The 21,569-nt window shown below is 32.0% G+C and overlaps 1 protein-coding gene across 9 annotated transcripts in view; it reads right to left on the reverse strand.

Moving 5' to 3' along the window:
- Nucleotides 1-11,440: 11,440 nt before the first annotated feature.
- LOC129958101 (histone-lysine N-methyltransferase NSD2-like) overlaps nucleotides 11,441-21,569 on the reverse strand; it is a 175,610-nt gene continuing 165,481 nt past the window's right edge. For 7 of the 9 annotated variants that reach the window (XM_056070296.1, XM_056070293.1, XM_056070294.1 and 4 more), the window contains one exon: nucleotides 11,441-13,403. In XM_056070296.1, coding sequence (XP_055926271.1) covers nucleotides 13,042-13,403 — 362 coding nt within the window. In that variant the 3' untranslated portion in view covers nucleotides 11,441-13,041. The remainder of the gene's footprint in view (nucleotides 13,404-21,569) is intronic. The other 2 variants (XR_008783143.1, XR_008783144.1) reach the window with 2 other exon arrangements.

Raw genomic sequence — 21,569 nt, forward strand, 5'->3', positions numbered from 1 at the left:
AATATATATTTGAATTTTCAGTTAAAATAATGTTTCAATAAATAATTGCAATTAAAGATTGCTACATTTATGACAGGACGCCTTAAATGTTTCCAAATTATCTGAGGTAAATTTTTTTTTCTATCATATTAAGTTTTTAGTACATTCTGGAAGCTTTCTGTGTATTCGGAATAAAAATTCTGCGCATAAAAGTTAGCATTTGATGTAGCAGTGTTTTATTTTTCTTTGAGTGAGGCATAATAACCTGTACCTGTGTTGAAAATGTTGTTTCGGTATTTAAAGCGAATCAACACCGATGCTGAACACTAAAATTATGTTAACCATCCGATGTTAAGTTTCCCTGTAAAGTTTAAAAAGACAACATTATTTGCCTATTATCATTTTTTAAAAAAAATTTCAGTTCTCAATTGCAAAGAATGACTTGGAAAAAAAATCGAAGTGGATTTCATTGATAAGTAGATAGGCGTGCCTTCCTTGAAATGTTTAGTTTAAATGCCACTGGAAAAATGATTGATTAACGATCAGTTCTAAGGATCAAAGAATGTTTTTTTTTTTTTCTTTCTTCCTAATTTCAGTTCTACAATTGGTTTGCATTCATCAGCAGAATCGACTGGTATCAGAAGTCTTAACCTCTAAGCAAATTTAGCACTACTTAACGAGATCAATTTTTATTTTAAACCTTTCCACAGCAGCAACATGAGTGAAAAAATATTGTGCTAATATAACAAATTATTAATACATAAAATGAATTTTTTTCCATTATATCATCCAAATCAATTTTTAAATAAGTATTGAAATTTAAACTTTATAAGAAGTAGGATTGGGTAAATATTCGCAGGGGTCCAACAAAGTTAACCATAAAATGAGTTCCCCCCGCCATGCCAAAGTATCCTGGGTAATCTCACTGATCAAGTCGCCACGACAATTGATAAAGCAGGGAGATGAACGTAAAATGGCGCCCATTACGGTGCAACCCATGTGTCAACTATCCACGAAGGGGTAAACCCACCATCGGTATAGAGGCAATTTACCCTCGCCAACCAGGGAAGCGAGAACCTGCTTTATAAGTCAGCTTTCATCCTCGCATCTGAGATGCCCCCCAGTGGGATAAAGGAAAAATACAAACAAGATGGTAAGAGCTTAATATCGCCTTCCCGTTTTATGTAACATTTTAATACTGTGCAACAAAATTCTTCGGAGTGGATTTGTAAACATTCGCAGCGATGCAGCAAGAATAAATGATAATTGGGGCAAAGTATTATCGATTTGCCTCTCATGCTGTTTGATTTTTTTTAAACATGAAATAATTAATATTTCGCCATCAGAATAGAATCTTTCGCAATGGCATAGCAAAGAAAAAAGTAGATCGGAGCATCATATTTCTTTTTTCATCTTTCTCATTTTATTCGACAAATAAACTAAAAGTATTAATATTTTACCATTACAGCAGCAGAATCTTTCGCAACGGATTCGAAAGTATTTGCGGTGGTGTAGCAAGGATAAAGAATGCTCCTCCCTTTCCATCCATCTTGTAGTATTCGTTTTTAAAAAGATAAAAGTACTGATATTTTAGGAACACAGCATCCCTCAGAGCTGATCCCCAGGTCATCTATACCCCTTTTGCTACCCTAATCTGATGCTTATTTGTAATACAATATGTCGAATTGTTCTGCTTTTCACTTTCTTGTATACTAACATAATATTATATATATATATATATATATATATATATATATATATATATATATATATATATATATATATATATATATATATATATATATATATATATATATATATACAGTGTCTCACAAAAGTGATGGGACACTTGTGCTTTACAAAAGGAAACTGTAATAAAATAAATTAAAAAAAAACGTGTACAAATTTTTTGTGGGTGTGTTTCATACTTAAATTTAGTAACAATTATTACATAACATATATTTTGTCAAAATATTAATTTAATAAAAATACAATTGTTTAGAACGGAGCAAAAAATAGCTCACATAAGTGATGGGACACCATTAGGTATGCAACAAAAATCGTCTGAAATAAGCAATAAAAATATTTTTGGTGGTTTTATTTTTACTCAAAAGCAATTGGCAATAATTTATAAAATCGTCTGTTGTATTTCTCTCCAGCTTGTTTTGGAATTTTTGTGTTTTTTTTAGCTCTGTGCAGCCATGAATGCTACACGAAAAGAAACTTCGCCTGAAATTCGAAAATTAGTTATTAATTTGCATATTGAACGTGGAAAATCTATTAGAAAAACTGATGAAACAGTTAACTTGAGTCATTCAACAGTTTTCAATATCATTAAACGATATAAAAAGAATCATATTATTCAGGATAACAGAAGACCTGGCCGACCATCAAAGCTATCCAATGGAATTAAACGAATTATCGTTTGAAATATTAAAAAAAAAAAAAAAAAAAAAAAATCCAAGAAAGAGTGCTCCTAAAGTTGCTGCTGATTTACAAACATTATATGGAATAATTGTTAATCCCGAGACAATTAGAAGGGTAATTCGATCTGCTGGATATCACGGTAGAGTAGCCAGGAAAAAATTCTTCGTAAGTGAAAAGAATAGAAAACTCAGACTAGCCTTCGTAAAATCCAATATAAATAAGAATTCTGATTACTGGAATAAAGTTATATTTGTTGATAAGAGTAAACTAAATATATTTGTTTCTGACGGTAGAATCTTGGTGTGGAGAAAACCCAGGGAAGAATTTCGCAAACAGAACTTGGTGCCAACAGTAAAACTGGTGGAGGAGTAGTATGGTATGGGGGTGTATGTCGTCCGCTGGAGTTGGTAATCTTGTTTTTATTGACAGTATAATGGATCAGTACAAGTATATTGACATTTTAAAGCAAAATTTGAAATCTTCAGCACGAAAATTGTACCTTCATAACGATTTTAAATTCTACCAGGGCAATGACCCCAAACACACTGCTTTGAACGTTAGACTCTGGCTGCTGTATAACTATCCTGAAATAATAAAAACATCACCACAATCTCCAGACATAAATCCCATAGAGAATATTTGGCAAGAATTGGAATCAAGAATTCGCAAACACACCATTTCTTCAAAAGAACAATTAAAATCGGTGCTTCAAGAAGAATGGGGTAAAATCACTCCAGAAATCACAAAAAAATTAGTCGAATCCATCCCAAGAAGATTAAATCATGTTTTAAAAGTAAAATTTTTGGATAAATATTTGATGGAAAAGTAAGTGTCCCATCACTTATGTGAGCCATTTTTTGCCCCGTTCTAAACAATTGTATCTTTATTAAATTAATATTTTGACAAAATGTATGTTATGTAATAATTGTTACTAACTTTAAATATGAAACACACCCAAAAATTTTTTGTACATGTTTAATTATTTATTTTATTAGTTTCCTTTTGTAAAGCACAAGTGTCCCATCACTTTTGTGAGACACTGTATATATGTATATTAAAATCTAATTTCAACCCTAATTAATTTCTAAAGTTTTATCTTAATTTAGCCCATATCAAAGTCGTTCTAAAATGTTCTCTTATTTCCTGATCCCATTCCAGTCTTTCTATCTAATTAATTCAAAAGAAGCTGTATAAAAATGCTTTCGTAAGCGGCTCCCAAGCTGCGAATGAAGGGATAAAAATTACTGATCTAAACAAATACTTTTTTAAAAAGATCCCTGTGTTTCCCTTGCCTGGTTCGCGCGTGTGTTGGAAATCCCTATCGGAATCTTAATAATGTATTAGCACTGTGAAAAAAATATTTTCCCTGTCAATATCTCATGTTATATAAGACGAGGGATAATTTATTTCTTGTTTTTTCTCCACTTCTGCTTTTGTGCCTCGCTGTGACGGATGTGCCTTGTCCACGCCTGCTTGCAAATAAATTATGCTTTCCCGGGAAGGATTAAAGCGAATTTAAAAATGCAGTCTCTTCACTGCTTGTCGCACCTGCATTCAGCTTCACATAAAATAATGCTTACATATATATATGTATGTAATGATATTTTAAACTCTAATTTCGATTCTAATTAATTTCCAAAGTTTTATCGTAATTCAGTCAATAGTAACTTCATTCTAAAATATTCTCTTATTTCCTGATCCCATTCCACTTTTTCTACTTAATTAATTCAACTGAAGTTTTGTGAAGTGAAAATGCTTTCGTCAGCGGTTCCCACGCTCCAAGAGAAAGGATAAAAATTGTTGATCTAAGCAAATTCTTTTTTAAAAGATCCCTGTGTTTCCCTTATCAGAATCGACATGTATGAGAATCCCTATCGGAATCTTAATAGTATATAAGAACTGTGAAAAAATATTTTCCCTATCAATATCTCATGTTATATCAGACCAGGGATAATTTATTTCTCTCTCTTCTTGCCTTTTTCGCTCTTGTGCCGCGTTGTGGCCGGACGTGCCTTGTCTGCGCCTCTTGTAAATAAATCATGCCTGCCTCCCGGGAGAGAATAAAACGAACTCAAAAATTCAAAGTGTCATCGCTCTCTTCGAAGATGGCAGAAACTGCCATCTGCTTTCAAAAAAATTATGCTTATAGAAATTATGCTTATAAAAATTATGCTCATTTCGAATATTAGTCATATAACTTTTGGCGTTGCAGCGTTCGCATACACATGGACAGGTTGGCAGTATTTCCATTTAGTAAAAATTTGATACAGATTTAAGAATCTGGTGATGAAAACGTATGCCAAATTTCATTCATCTAGTTGGCAGCATTTTGAGTTATTGTTAACATGCAGGCTTGCTGGAAGACCGAAAGAATTTCCGTTTACAAATTAAATACAGATATTATTATTTTTGGTCTAAAGATTGACTGCCAAGTTTCATCTGCCTGTCTCTTTCCTCTTTCGAGTTATCATACTTACAAACCGACAGACTGAGATTTCAGGGAGGTTTAAAAACATTGAAATTCATCAGATTGGCTGTTTTGTCATCATTTAGAGCTTCGTCAATTGATGGATAGGTGATCTGACACTCCCTTCTAAACTTCGATGTTAAACAAGAGGATGGATGTTCGACCCCAACAGCTTAATAGTATATGTTAGACCCTCAGTTAGTAACCTAGTGGTCCTTTCAGATAGCCACCAGGGTAATATTAGAAACTCTTAATTTTATATACAAGGGGTGTTCAAATGAAAAGGTACAAAACGACACTGTGGGTATAAATGAAGACTTTATTCAAAGTACACTATAGGCCTGAGCACAACGATCCCATTGATTAACGGGCCGAAGGATTGCATGTTCCCAGAATTCCTGTGGCCTTGACGAGACTCAGTCCTTCACAGCGTCTTTGAGTTCCCCGTCCGAGTTGAAGCGCATTCCTTTCAGATGTTTTTTCAGGGGAACATCACATGAAAATCGCAGGGCGACATGTCCGGGCTGTAGGACGGATGGTCGAGCTGCTCCCACTTGAACTTGGCCAGTTCCGCGTGCGTAATCATGGAGCAGAACCACACCCTTCGTGAGTAGCCCCGGTTTTTTATTCTTGATGGATCTGCGTAGTCTTCGGAGTGTCTCATAGTATACATCGGAGTTAATGGTTCTTCTGTGCTCGAGGAATTCAACAAGTAGCCATACTTGGACGGCGCTATTTATAAGAGCCTCTGCTCTCTCCTGCGCATGCTCCGTTTGACGCCGGAGACTCCAATCGCCTCCCTACGTTCTCCCATAGCTGCATAGGTAAATATGTTAACGGTTACATTGTTACGACGTTTCGTACCTTTTCATTTGAACATCCCTCGTATATATATATATATATATATATCCACACCCCTGGATGGATTCTAATAAAATTTGGTAAGCATGTTCCTTAGCATCTAGAAGGATATATTGCGCTATTGAAAAGTTCTACGACTTTCTGAAAGGGGCGAAATTGGGGGTTGAAGGATTTTATGTTTTTTCGCCATAACTTTTAAAAATATCATTACACAAATTTTTTTTTTTTTACACAGTCTTAAAATTAATAAAAAGGGCATTTTAGTGACATGTTTTTCGTACACGGCTATATTTTAAAACTTTAATCAACTTTTTAAAAAAATTGATTTAAACACAATCAAGAACAATGTTTTTTTTTTCTTCTTCTTTGAAATATTAAGCGTATCTTAAGATTTAATTACAACTATCTTGCCGATGTTGAACTTATTTTCTTCAAACATTTTTATTTTTGCTTTTGTTGCGCATTTTTTTTAAATCTGAGTTTGAGTTAAATTTGTTACATATTACCTTCTGATCTGTATTTTAAAAGCTGTCTTTAAAAAGTCTTAATTAAAAGAAATCTTAGTTAGATTTTTACAATATTTTAAAATTATTTGACCTAATCTTGTCTCACATTTTGGTAATTTTAAAATTTTAATGCTCCCAATTATCATACAATAAATCTTTTTTTAAATTGATTTTTAGCTTAAGTTTATCAAAAAGAATTCCATTTAGAAATAAATAAAAACAATTAAAATATCCTATATGTCCATTGGCATTCTCAACACTCACATTGCATCTTACTATGTGAAAATTACTTACTTTCGGATTATCAAAATATTGTAATTGCTGGAATTCTATTTTAGTAGCGATTGATATTAAAACGCAAAATTATTACAATTGAACATTTCATAACTACAATCATTCTCTTATGGAATTCATACTATCGATTCAATTTTTACAGCCGAATTTTTAAAGATCCGTCAAATTATTGATGACCTCCTGCTTCCAAAATAAATAAATACTGCTGCTGATAGGCAGTTTCTCTGACCTTCAAGCCTTGAAAACATTATCTTTTAATTCTTCAAGAGTTATTCATAAAAGAACTAAAGAATCTTGATGAGAAAATTGCTGGAAAAAAAATCTTGTTTAGAAGCAAACTAAACCTAAAGTTCCTATTGTTTTGAATTCCAGAAATATTTCTTGGAAAGAATCGCAGACTCTCTCACAAAAACTGTCATAGAGTGGAATTCGTACTTTGGAAAGGATTGCAGTTACCACATATTGCCAGAAAATATTGTTTCAAAATATATGCCTCATTTATTAAAACAGCAAGTTACAAAGAAACTGTGGGAGATATTCCTTCCATTTTATCCCTTACTTTACGGCTAGAGAACACATAATGACGACAAGTGTGATCACCCTGATGGTTATTACTCCAGACATACTAAATAAATTTGAAGTAGAATTATTGATACTCCTGCAACCAAGAAAAGGAGTTTGATCATATTCTCTTAAGCTGTTTGAAATACTTAACTTACAGAACAAACCATTAGAGAAAGCATAATGTTAACTACAAATTGATATCGCCTGTTGAAATTTTTCTTTCTAATAAACAGTTTCTAATAAGCGTCTTCTGCAAATTCTTCTTCGATCTTTGAAGAGTTTTGGATGTATATTAATTTTGATCCCTTGGTATTAGGGCATACCCCCAACCCCTTTTCTTTTGCTAAAAATCCCAATGTGTACATTAAAAAAAAAAAAAAAAAAAAAAAAAAAATACAAAGCCAAAGCGTCTTTAAATTGCCTTCTCCCGATATCGTTGAAATCAATATTTAATCCCTTAAAAACGCTAATATGAACTAAGAAACTCCATGTTTTTCCCATGGCTAATTAATTATATGTAGCTAGATTGCATATATGTAACCAGGGAACTCAAAGAAAAATTTTATATATATGAGCCAAATGCTGACACTAAAATTGTTTTTAATCCGGATTCATTAGAGTAGTAATTAGATGAAACTTTTTATGGAATTAATATGAAAAATCTACCGACTGAAAATATACGTCTTTCGTTTTTTTCTTACATATACTGGGTGCACCAAAAAATTGTATACACACTTTGAACCATCATAGAAAATATATGTTGCGTTCGACAAGGTTCAATTGCTGGAAATGAAAAGCTTAAAGTCCAGTTTTAAACATAAATGCACTTTCTGATGCAAATGTGATTACTGTTCAAAATTCCGTACATCGTACCAACTTGCCCAATGAGATTTCTACGCAAAGCGCTTGGATCTCATTCCAAAGTGTATCTAGGTTACGTGGTTTACGTTTGTACACCTCATCTTTTACTGTGCCCCATAACAAGAAATACAGCGGCGTAAGGTCTAGAGAGCGTGAAGGAAACTCGAATGTCCCCCTGCGTTCTACCCACAGGCCTGAAAAATATTGTTCCGGGTATGCTCGTGCGTCGCAATGATAGTGCGGCGGGGAACTATCTTGTTGGAAATAAAACTTGTCATTACCGTATAATACACGAATGGCAGGAATATGGAATCAGCAATCAATGTTAGATACTTTTCGCCTGTTACATTACCTTCAAAGCGGAAAGGCCCAATGAGTCCCTTGCATGACAAAACCACACCACACATATACACCAAGGAAATTCACAGTCTTTTCAACAGTAATGTGAGGATTCTCTTTAGCCCAGTACACACAATTGTGCCTATGGACAGTTCCATTCAGTTCGAATTCGGCTTCATCTGACCAAATTATGTTATCCATAAATCCCGGTTTATGTCTCCAGAAATTGAATCTTGTAGCACGGAGGAAATAGTTTCTATGACGGTTCAAAGTAAGTATACGTTTTTTTTTTTTTTGACGCACTTAGTAGAACAAACAGATGCAGGGGCAGCTGCGGTTACAACAGCTAGTCTACGAGATAAAATACTGCGATATAAGTACATTCTTTTTTATACTCTTCTCAAGAAAAGTCTTAATGACTTTAGTCATATATCCTCCAAGAAATATAATGAAAGAGGGGCGTTATTTTGGTACTGCTTATTATTTTTTTTTTTACCAAAAATAAAAAGTCACTTTCTCAAAATAACGTGATCTTTACCTTGATTTATTCTTCCAAAATATGATTCATATTTCAAAATAATAACTATTGGCAAGCGATGTTGGAAAGGGTTTAAAGCAACAAACATTTAAATATATTCTATGCTTTACTTCGTAAAACCTGTATTTTTTATGTCATGGCCTGGCTCTGGCGAGTTGTCGGATGTGGAGCAAAACATACTGTTCGTTTCCATATCCTATGACGACCACTTTTAGATTATTCTCGCTCACTAAGGGGTGAGACGCGGAAGGATGTGCGCATTTCCAGAATTTACTTTATTGTTGAATGTAAACATCTCCTTCTTTCATCTTTCTCCTATTTTGTCGAATTAAACTCATCCTAGCGCATTCGCAAAAGGGCGGAAGATTTTAGAATCCATTGGCAAACAATACTTGATATTAAATGTCTGTTTTGATAAATTAGAAAACAGGAAGCGATCAAAGTTTGCCAGATCTAGTCACATTTCTTTCCTTCATAATATCAAATTTACCAACAATTCTCTACAGATTAGGAAAGGGGAGAGGGAAAAAAACCCCGCCGAGCTTATTATTAATATATTATTTTTTTGCTTTCCCTTTCATATTTTTATCCCTTTCAATAAATGAACTCGGTTGAAAGCAAAGGTTCCTTTCATTTTCAAAGTTACACTATTCTTACCTATATCTTAATTTTACTTCGAAATTCCTTAATTTCAGTATAAGGTGAGATTAATATAAGTTATTATTTAACATTTTTATTATCCATTGGATTACAATGCACATTATGTTCAAGTTTGATTAAAAAATAACAAGTAAATCTGCAAATTTTGAATTTTATAATTATCTAAATTTAAATGAGCATTTTAAATATATATATATATATATAGTTATGAAATTATTCCCTGCTTATTCTCCCTATTACCTGCTCAATCTCCCTTCCCCCAACACTTATGTTAGAACGATCTAGCACCGCTTCAGTTATGACTAAATCACTGAAGGATATACATATTCTAACAAAGCCGGATCGTTATATTATCCGACAGAAACATACATTAGAGAGCCGCACATTTAAATATACATAAACAATTTTATGAACATGTCATTGGAAAGATCATATCAGGCATATATTTTTAATTCAATATAATAGTTGCGATCACTTACATAATGATAAAAAGTAATTTCTTTGGTCGCAAAAGAAATTTTATCGACAGACGGTTCTCTAAATCTTGTAATTCCCGATGACGAAGACCAGTAGCATTTGTAAAATAACAAGGTGTCATCCCCTGTTTGATTGTGTCATCACCAGTTGCTCATTCATATTTATTTCATTTTTTTAATTTTTACAAATATTTATGAATTAATATAGTTTAAACGAAAAATAAAAAAAAAAAAAAAAAAAAAAGGTTTATCTTTCCAAAACAGACTTTTGTGACATCTTATAAGTGAAAATTCAACATCTACGCGTATTACTGTATTTAAACTGTTTTTTGAATTGTTTCTAATTCTGAAGTGATGTTTAGTAATATTCATTTTGTTCCAATGGAATCGATTCAAGGTGACATGCAAATTGTGGCGATAAAGTGGTATGGTTTCGGGAACCGGATGATTCCATTAAAAAGATCCGTGTGCATAGGCCTGTTACACTCTAAATCTGACGTCATAAGCTGTGGCGTAAAATGGAAAGTTTGGAAAGATCGTGCCAGCCCAGATATCGTCCTCGTCATTTGGCTATGATTCAAAATTATGAAATCAGTCCCAAAATAGGACTTTTTGTTACTTCAAAACAAGAAGCCAATAAAACTAAAACAAGAGAATCAAAGTTACACGATATCAGTCAAATGAGCCACTTTAATTTCATTTTTATATCTATTGGTCAACTTGCAAAGAGAAAAGGGATGAGAAGTGATAGCACAGCTTGAAACAACATGCAGTTAGATGTTATATGGCATATTCAGAAGCATTTGTCATACGATAGTGATGTCAAAAGAATTCGCACCATTCGTGCTGTACTCTACCTAATAATCATCAGTAAATTGTACGATTTGTTACTTTTGAAAGCCTTTATTTTGCCTGACTAAAGATATCAATAATATAATGCAACATGATAATAATGGAGAAATACCTTTGAACACACCATGTAATGTAATTTCATGAAAATTTTCTAATTAACTGGTTGATCATCAATTTTTTTTTTATAGATTTTTTTCAGATTTAGACTTTTGGACGTTGTGAATTAAAACAGTGACAAATCTGCCGAAACAGATAAGTCCTTTCATCGTTACAAACATTAAATAAGTGAAATTAAATAGAAACTCGTAAATAGACAATTATAGATATCATGATATACAGATCATGAATAGACAATTATATGTTAAATTATTAGTTCTTGTATAGTTTTTTTTTTTTTTTTTCAAGAATTTTCACCTAGTTGATAAATTCATAAAATGAAGTAATAAGTGAAGTAAATTTCATACTTATAAAAATAAGATTTATCTATACCAAAATATTAGGATATCCAAATTTAATTTCCAGAAAAATTTCTGATATACTACTTTCATGCGACTTTTTGGATCAGATACGTATAGACTGATAAGATTAAATTCACAAAAATGGCCATTATCCATTTTCCAAAAATTTATTCAGTAATAATAAAATGAAACATTTCAAAAGAGTTCACATATGAATAATTAATCTACCTTCTACAGATTCCGGTTGCACATGAAATTTATGCTGATAACAGAATTTGTAATAAATTGAAAATAAATGTAAGAAAGTGCCTTTTGCTTGTCAAGCAACAGTTTAGACGATTAAACTTCTACCAAATCAAACTACTATATAGTTTAGGCATATATAAAGACACATATATTCACTTTCAACAGATAAAATGGTTCAAATTTTGTGCATGTTTCTCAAGCATACACCCATAAAAAGACATTTTAAAATAATAATAATAAGAATAATAATAATAAAAAAAAACATTTTGAAAAATAACAAATAAACAGAAATTTTGATAAAAAGTACAAATATTCAAGACATACTTATTAAACAATTAACACTAATCATTGTTAAGAAAAAAGAAAACTTTTTCAGTAAAGTATATTCAATTCTCGATAGTAATAGTGCAGAACATCAATACACGTTGGCAATTTTTTTTATATATAGAAATTGCTCTTTTAAGAGGAATGCAGTTCTATAAAAATGGCTACTACATCTATAAAACCTGTTTAAACCCTGTTATAACAGGTTACATTTTCATTGATATTAATAAATTGTGAATACAAAAACACAATAATATTCATCATTACCAGTAATACACATCAAAAGATTTTCATTTAAAATGCACACCAAAAAATATCTGCCGGAGTTTTAAATAACTTTCTCTTCTATCAAATATTATTTGCTTATAAAACTAATTGTTCAGCTTTAATGAAACTAAAAAAATAGTTCAGAACAACGCTCTTGAATGATTATGTATTTAGGGAGGGGAATCTGCGCTTGCTTAATTCAATAAGCACAAAATATATTTAAAAGACAATATTACTTCATAGTAAAATGCATAATGATTAAGTTTATAAGCACAATGGTAAATACATAGTGTGTAGAAATGTAGATCATTATGATTCGGGCAGTGTTTTAAGGAACATTTCACACAAAACAAAGACAAGACAAAGTGTCGCCATCTATTATCCAAAAGAGAATGTAACTGATACAATAGAAATTAAATAAAAGTGAGTTTAAAATAATGTTCATGAATTTGTTATGAGGAACACACAATTTCTAGAAATAATTCAGAAAAATTAATATATAGACTTAAAAAACCATACTCAAAAATAGATATCATAAAAAAATTTAAATATTGAAAATTCCTTCGGTAAAAGAATAATAGAAAGATTCATGACATGGACATATGTGAAGCAAAAATAATACAATGAAAACGCGTAACAGGATATTTCTATATTAATAACGTTATGTTACTGATATGCACCAATCCGATACATTAAAGCAATTAAAAAAAAATAAAAGAGGAAAACAAAATGATTCATATACACTTTTTCGATACAACTGCATAAAAATTATGAACCCCCAGAAAAATGGCAGATAAATGTAATGCTTAATATTACAAACATATACTGAAATGCTATATTTCCACTGATACACAGCTATTTTTATACATTTTAAAAATGACTCATTAGGTTAATTATCAAATGCTTTTAAAACAAATGCCATTCAATACTGAAACCGACGCGATGTCATAGCGTTCCTAAGCCGATGAAGAGGCGACATAGCATTCCGAGAAGCACCAGGCAGTATTTCCACCACATCTACATCATCATCATCATCAGACATTTCAAACTCTAAATCATGCTCAAACAAATGTTGCAGTGATATGGGACGTGAGAAAGATTCGATGTATTTAAAACATTGGCAACACAATTCAGAGGCAAAGGCCAGAAGTGGAGGAAGAACCCACCGACGTGGAAATGAACGATCTACGCATTTAGTGCATGAACCTAAGAGGCACCAGAAACAGTACGTATTTGGATTTCGAACACAACAGCAGATGCTATGATTTGGGCAAACCCAATTACCTGAAAAAAAAAGCTACTTTTAAAATAAAGTATGATAATATGAAACTATTAATTCTATATAAAAAACAATAATGCCCTATTTTGTATTAAAATATTTAAAAATAAAGAACTTAAAGGAAGAAAAATATTTATAAATAGTCCAACACGACTGCAGATTTCCATTGGCAGAATGCTTGCTTTTATGTAGAGCAGTAGCAAGATATGAGCATATATACAGTGTTTACCAAAAATTATAGGAACCTTGAAATTTTAATATTAGACGTATTGAAATAGTTCAAAACTCAGTATTGCACAGATTCTCAATTACAGAAATTCATTAGTAAAATGTGATACATTGTATAGACATATTTATATCTTGATGAATGCGAGTGCAGTTTCCCATCTATATAGAGACAATGCATAACATAAAGGAGCAATAAAGCTTCAAAATGTGGTACACAATAAGAATGGAATTTGAAAAACTGAATAGCAAGACGGAAAAATTCTCAGCGGAAGCTGGTATTAAAATTATTAAAACTGTATCAGGAATATACAACTTCCAGAAAGTGGAGTAAGCAAAATTTACAAATACAAATAGAACGAACAATTTTTAAAAAGTCAAGATGTTTGTAGTTTCCATTAACTCTTGCTTTAAAACTTAGTTCATTAAACCTATAAACAATTCCAGTATTAAACAACACAGATAAAAACATGTACCGCTCATTTTAGGGATCCGAGACCATGGCATTTGGATAACTTTATCACACAGAGGGGTGATTCACAGAAAGAATCGTGTATTTACGGAATTTTAAATTACGCTTTGATCTTCGTCTCGTAGATCCGTTTTCTTCCTCCATCCCCCTTTTATTTTGGTAAAGGTCAATGCTTCCTAAAGCATGCGCGAAAAGTTTCGGTATCAGAAGACAATATATATGCAGAATGGTAAAAATGAGAACATAATATTTATTTTTATCCTACTCTATTTTTATATGTCAACTCTTGAATAAATATAAGAGCGTGAAATAAGCTCTGAGCTTTTATATTCATGGCATCCACTAAGGCTAACACTCCGGGCATCTATACCGCTTCTTGCACCACTATACATTTAAAATGTATGCTTAGATCTGCTTAAATATGAGATAAATATTTTCTCTAGAAATAACTCATAATTTTCAAAGAGCAAGACACTAGATATAAAATTCTCTTATAATTCAAAAACAGTATTAAACGTCATGAAAATTAATACAAAAATATCAATAAATTCTCCAAGGATTATTCGTTTTACTGCCATCTCATAACTGCCAGTTTATTCAGGCAGTTTAAGAACCTCTTTACCTTTCTTAATCAACCTAGTTGCATTGAAATATGTAATAGGAAAGTTACAAAAGAATTCTAGAATACAGCACATACCTAATTAGCACTTGAAATGCTGAAGTCTCGGTCACTGAGTTGAGAAAAGCACTTTTAGTAAATTTTGTTCCGATTAAATAAATTGACTTAGTGTATCTCATTTTTCAATGAATTTACTTACCCTATTCTAAATACACATTATCAAAACTTATCTGCAGGAGAAGCATACAATAGGAAAACATAATGAGCCTACTTTCTAGGTGTTTGCAAAGCAGGTTTATGAATTGCATTTTCTGTGTGTAAATGTTTAATAAGAGCTTGTTGCTAAGATAATTCTTCAGTTATACGATTTTTGATACAAACCATCCACAAAACTTGACCTAATGCAATTGAGTATGCGACACATTCCGAAATGAATGTTTTTATAGAAAGAAACATTGATCATATGCAAATAAGACAGCAAAGACATTTGCCCAGAGAATGAAATAAAATTTATATTTATGTTGCTAACAATTTTAAAAGAAATTCGATTTATCTTGTATAAAGTTCACCAAGGGGGTGGCAAAATTGGCTCTCGCCAAAAGTACAGACAGAGAACAGGGCATTTAGAAAAAGATTTTAACAGCACCCAACCATCGTAAAACTGTTGGGCAAGCGAACACCCCGGTCTTCTAAAGTAAAAGTCTTCTATTAACCACTAAAAGATAAAGGGAGATCATGGAATTTGACGCCCTAGGCAAACGCGATAAGAAGATAGTCATATTTCTTTGTAGATTTATGTGTTTTGCTGTGTTTATTTGATCATGTTCTCACTGGACGGATCTTTAGTTTCTATAGATAAAAATTGTGGATGGGGGGGGGGATAGTATTTCGGTTTTTAGACACCAGCTAGTGGAAGCAGAGACATTGCAGATATTTTTTTGGTTATCAGGTAAGGAGGAAAAATATATTAACAATTATAAAGCACAATTAATTATTTCTCTATTTTTAGATTGTTTTTGTTATGTTAAATATTAACTACCTTTGGTGACTACCTGATTTTTCCATCTTAGTAATTTAATCCTAGCAAGTACAAGCCTGGAGTATACATGTAATACAGGGTTAGCAAGAAATAATTTTTCTACTTCAGAAGGTTCTAGATTGCGTGCTTAGTTCCAAATGAGACGAAATTTGAACTGGAGATAATTCAAATGGTACGCGTAACGTTTATTAAATTTAAAAAAAAAAAAATCAGTACAAAAATACAATAGATGGTGCTGTAATACACATAAAAACATTTAATATTCTTTATAAATCTTACATAATATATAAAGGTAACGTTTAACCCTTCTTTGCATGATGATGGAAATTTCCATGTTAACATTTAGTGAATAAAAAATTGTAATCAAAACAGGTGTACTATAAATTGGTTGTTGCTGGCAACTTTTTTTACGACTATTGCATAATAAGGAAGGCGGCTGTCAAAAATCAAATGTCACAATCATTATAGCGAGTTTGAACTTGTCATTCTACTCTCTGTTGTGGTTGGAAGAAACGTGCGATTTCTTGAATATTTTTTTATAACTAATCTGATAATTTTTTGCTAATAAAAGCAATAATGAGTAGAGAAATTTAGAAGAGAGGAACATTGAAGATTTTATATTGACCTTAACATGTAAATTTGCATGATGATGGATACTTTCATCATACTGTTTAATAATTTTATATATTTATACCAGGATTTTTTAAAAATATCTTTCCTATAATCTAGAACATGGATTATATCATCCTGATTTATTTCACACACACAAAAGAAATCATGTAAAGAAGGGTTAAACTGTTCAATATACCCCCCCCCCTTCATATTCAATAACGTGCTCTAATCGGAGAACTCTTTTTCCCAAAGCTAACAGGTGTCGGAATATCAAGAATATGGTGCCGAATACTGTCCTTCAGATCTTGTATAGATGCTGGCCTTTGACAACAGATATTGCCCTTCAGGGAACCCCACAATCAAAAGTCGCAGGGAGTTGTATAAAGCGAACGAGGAGGTCATTCTATTAGAAAATGACAGCTAATTGTGTATTTCTGAAATGCTGAGTTAAAAATTGCCTTATCCAATGATCAATGTGAGGAGGTGCGCCATTTGGCATAAAAATGATGTCCTGAAGACATCCATACTGTTGAAGTTGATTACAAAAAGGCACCGTGATATGCTGAGGGATTACAAAATCCCTTAGCATATCACGGTAGCTTTGCCATATGTCAGAAAAGGTTTGGATTCCATTTGCAGTTACTTTTTCAAAAACTTCTTATGGTCCAATAATAAAGGTAGCTATAAAACCACACAATATTGCCACTTTTCCAGAAAGCAAAGATTGTTTTTAAATAGCGAGAGGGTTTTCCGCTGTCTAAAATCTACAACTGTGGGTTTAACTTATCCCTTGAAGCAAATGTTTACTTCGTCATTTTACAGAATGTTCTATGACCAACTAACGTTAAGTCACCATTTCAACAAGGATCTGAAGTGCAAATGTTCCACGTACTTTTGAGTCCTCCCTCCTGCCATAGGTGTTCAAAACTTGATTTTGTAAAAATAAAAATGCAAAATCCACCCGAGATTTTTCGTGCAGTGAAATACGGACGGAATATCCAATATAAGGGAAACAACTACATGTGGCGATTCATTGCTGGCTTCAATGATCCCGGTAGCAACATTTTCGATGCTAGAAGAAAAGATTGGTTTTCGTCCTTTACCTGGAAAATGCCATGTTTCTTCAAAACTTCTGTATCAGCTAGCATAGGGCACATGGAAACATCGAAAGGAAACTTCACAGGACGGAATTCTTTTAAGGCAATAACGGACAATTTACCAGTAGTGCTTTTTCTTGTAACGTATTAATGATTTGCAGAGGAGTAACTAACACTCTTGCAGAACCCGCCTTCTTTTTATCCAAAAAATAATGCTAATAGGCATGCGTTGTACAGTATATGATATTTCACATCATCTATATACACAAATCCAGTTGTGAATTTTTGCACTAATTTTTTGTTTATTATTTTACTAAATGTCAAGCGTATCATTTAAATCTCCGTAGTTCAAATTTCATCTCATTTAGATAAACAGAACGCATTCTAGAACCTCTGAAACTTGAGCACATGGGAAGCCTATTTCTTGCCAACCCTATACTAGTTACCGTCAAATTTAGATTTACTATACCAACAAGACTTTATCATTCTCCTTACTTTTTGGGAAATAAATAAAAATTTGAAAAGCCCTAGTCAATACTCACTATTAAAAGATCATCATACTGAAGGCGAAGTTTAGCATTTCTGTTAAAATTCTTGTAGTCAGTTTTTCGCACAACCGTTAATTAAATTTAAATGAAAGGATCAATCAGCTCTCAGCATAGAAATCAGAAGAAAACAAGAAATGAAATTTATTAAACTAAACTAAACAAAGTAGTTGTATTTATTTGAAATTAAAGGGACAGATTTTCCAAATTTTATAAACGAAAAAAAGTTAATTGATGATTCATTTAAGTTTGGATATTAAATGAACTTATCTTCAATGGAAAGGATTAAAAGCGCTAATTTATGAATGGATCAAAAATAGGCAACCAACAATTGAGTTTAGAATAGAACTGACAAATCACATATGTAATCTTTTACGCGATAAATCAAAACTAACTCGGATTTTATCCTACCTCGTATGATCATGCATAAACTAACTTTTGTTACGCATTATTAATCTTTGAACATTGATACTCGTAAAAACAAAAGTTCAACAGACTTAAAAAAAAAAAAAAATCATATTACATTTGCAGTAGAACTGCAAAATGCCTCCACAGTACAGTAAAAAGCTTTTTTTAAAATCTGTTATCTAGTTTCTTAATTCAACAACTATTATCTTAATATTTTATAACTGAAGTGCTTACATTTATGAAAATGCGTAAAAAGAGAAACCAAATTATTTTTTCAACTAACAATTATTTAATGATCTAAAATATAAAAATGAATTTTTGTTTGTTCGCATTTTATGCGCTGCCGTACCGTTCATCCGATTGCGATAGAACGTTGTTAACTTATTGCGCGAAGGTTAGAGGCATAGTACAATTATTAGCTTTTATTTTGAACACAATAAAATTTACAAACAAATCGTTTCATACGTTTCTATGATTTAAAATTATTTTAAAATCGGCAAACAGTAAATGGCACATGTCATTCGGAGTTAATCGCATATATATCAAACAAAATAAAATCATTATCCTCGATGCCAATCAATGCGAGTGAAATAAAATCGAAAATATTTAGAGCAAGGGCTATTTATTTATTTTTTCCGTTAACGAATAGAGTGACACAACATATTGTCATTCAGCGTGCACAATATTTTGGCTGCGGTGAAACGTATATATTCAGAGTTTATTTCACACATACAAAATAGAATTATTATTATCGATGTCGTTCAAGAAAAATTACATATAATGGAAATTTTCCAGTGTAAACAGTAATTTTTCTATTTATTCAGTGAATAGACAAACGATATTTCGGTTAGACAAACGTATATCGTGTTAATTACTTCATCAAAAAATATGCCTCCCAAACGTTAATCACTTACTAGATCTACCAGGGCAGAACGTAGAAATAAGCAAATTCGAGCTTTTCAAACAAACGTGGAACGACAAGCGTGTAATGAAGCAGATCGTTTACAAACTGCAAATTCATGTGCTTCAGAACTTCAAGATCAACATGCAGCAAGAATCGAAAGACAACGTTTATGTGCTACCCGATCACGTGCATCAGAATCAGAAGACCCAACATGCGGCAAGAATCGAGGCAGCTCTCCCAGTTCCTCATACGACTTGCATTCTCGATGACTATCAACAAGGCACAAAGTCAATCACTTCAAGTGTGCGAATTAAACCTAGAAAATCCATGATTTCCACATGGCCAGTTGGATGTTGAATGCTCATGAATCGGACAGTCAAGAAATTTGTTTTTGCTGAAGACAGTGGTGGGGGGGGACATTGTCAACCCTAAAGCACTTGAATAATAAAGCCAAGAAATAGAATAAATATTATTTATACTTTTCATTTATATATCATTCAATTTCAATGAATGTATTCATTGTTGACAAAAAAATAAATATTCTTTCCATCATCCCTGATAAAACAAAATAGCTATTTCAAATGATATTTTCAAAATTATTTCACCTGCGGCAGCAACGTGCCGAGTGCCAGCTAACATAAAAAAATTATATTTATCATGCAAGTGTGATTTTAGCATGGTGAGTTGTATTTTAGCTTTAGTAACAGAATAATAAATATCAGAATATTTTATCATATTACCACTGAATACTAAATTAGAACAGAGAAAAATTCTAATTATTGAAACAGATATTGTTTATTTTTCACATTTACTAATAACGAGAAAAAAAAGAAATCAAAACCTATCCAATAAATGTGTACTAAAATCATCCTTCAATCAATTAAGAAGTAAATATAACTGAGTCTTGACAATAGAAGCTAAGTTTTTATTATTATGTTTTAGGAAAGCAATCAGTCTCAAAATAATAATAGTAACATATTAGTTTAAAAAGCACATAACTGCACAGCTGTTTCCCCAGTTATTACTATAGCCTGTAATTACTGCAGAGTGAAAAATTTTCTCAATACTTTGCGACTTTAGCTAAAATATAGTAGATTGCTTTTTTTGGAGGGTTTGCATGGGAAACTAATTGGTTAAAATTTGTGTTTTGCTAGGAGAAAGTCCTCTAAAAGACAGCCTTGAGAATGAGAAGTTTACTATTCAAATGCACGACAATCTACTTGTTTCTGAATAATGCTGGTTAAGAACGATACAAGGACTTGATCAAAAATTTCTTTCAATTTTCCTTAGCCTAGCGATACTTTAACCCACTAGACCAATGATGAGCAGAGTATGTATTTTCTAGACTAGGAGAAAAGAGAGGAAGACATTGCAATCACATTTCCCTCATCTGGATAACCAAGTATGTGGATGCAACACCTTCACTTCCTACATCACTGGGAGTAAATTTACGGTTCTGGATGGACATACTGAAAAATATCTGAAAATGGTCATGCTTCTGGCAATCTAAATGGGATCATTTACTCTACTAGAAAAGAAGAAAACTTAACTCTTCACATACATCAACAGCAACAGTATATCACATTACACATATCTAAACGAGATGTTTAAGCAAATTAATACTTCATATAACACTAATTAAAATTTCAGGGTAAAAAACTTTAATTAAAAATGAAGCTTTCAGATATCTTAAAACAAATACTTGAAAGGTGAATAAAATATAGGAAAATTAACTGCTGAAAGATAGAGCGGTATCAAAACTTATAAAATTTATAGTTTTTCTTCAATGTTAATTTTTTTAATATAACTCTTAAAAAGAAAATAAAACGGAATTTGCACCGGAAATTCAAAGTAAAATGTGGAAAATTCTTCTCTTAAAAGACTCAATTTAATAAGACCCAATTGTGTTGGTTTTCTAACATCCAGAATATACGAAAGCTTCAAAAGGAAAATAATTCCAATACTCATTTCCATTAAAATCGTCCCCTTCAAACATACGAATTAGATTTGAAACCTAATTTCACTAAAGATCCAACACGAGCTGGGCAAGTTATATTTGATGTCAGGGATCGAGCATTCTCTTGCTGGCGGCTGTTGAGGCATCCTTCCAGTGCTCTGATCATAGCTCAAAATTGTAATTAGCATCCCAAAAATAGCCTTAAATTCTTTCAAAACAGGATGTTTATGTAACTAAACTTTTCAAACATATAAATAAAAGATTACTGGTATGCAATTAAAAGTTACTTTACA

Source organism: Argiope bruennichi, chromosome X1 (genome assembly GCF_947563725.1).
Source record: "Argiope bruennichi chromosome X1, qqArgBrue1.1, whole genome shotgun sequence".
Classification (NCBI taxonomy): Eukaryota; Metazoa; Arthropoda; class Arachnida; order Araneae; family Araneidae; genus Argiope; species Argiope bruennichi.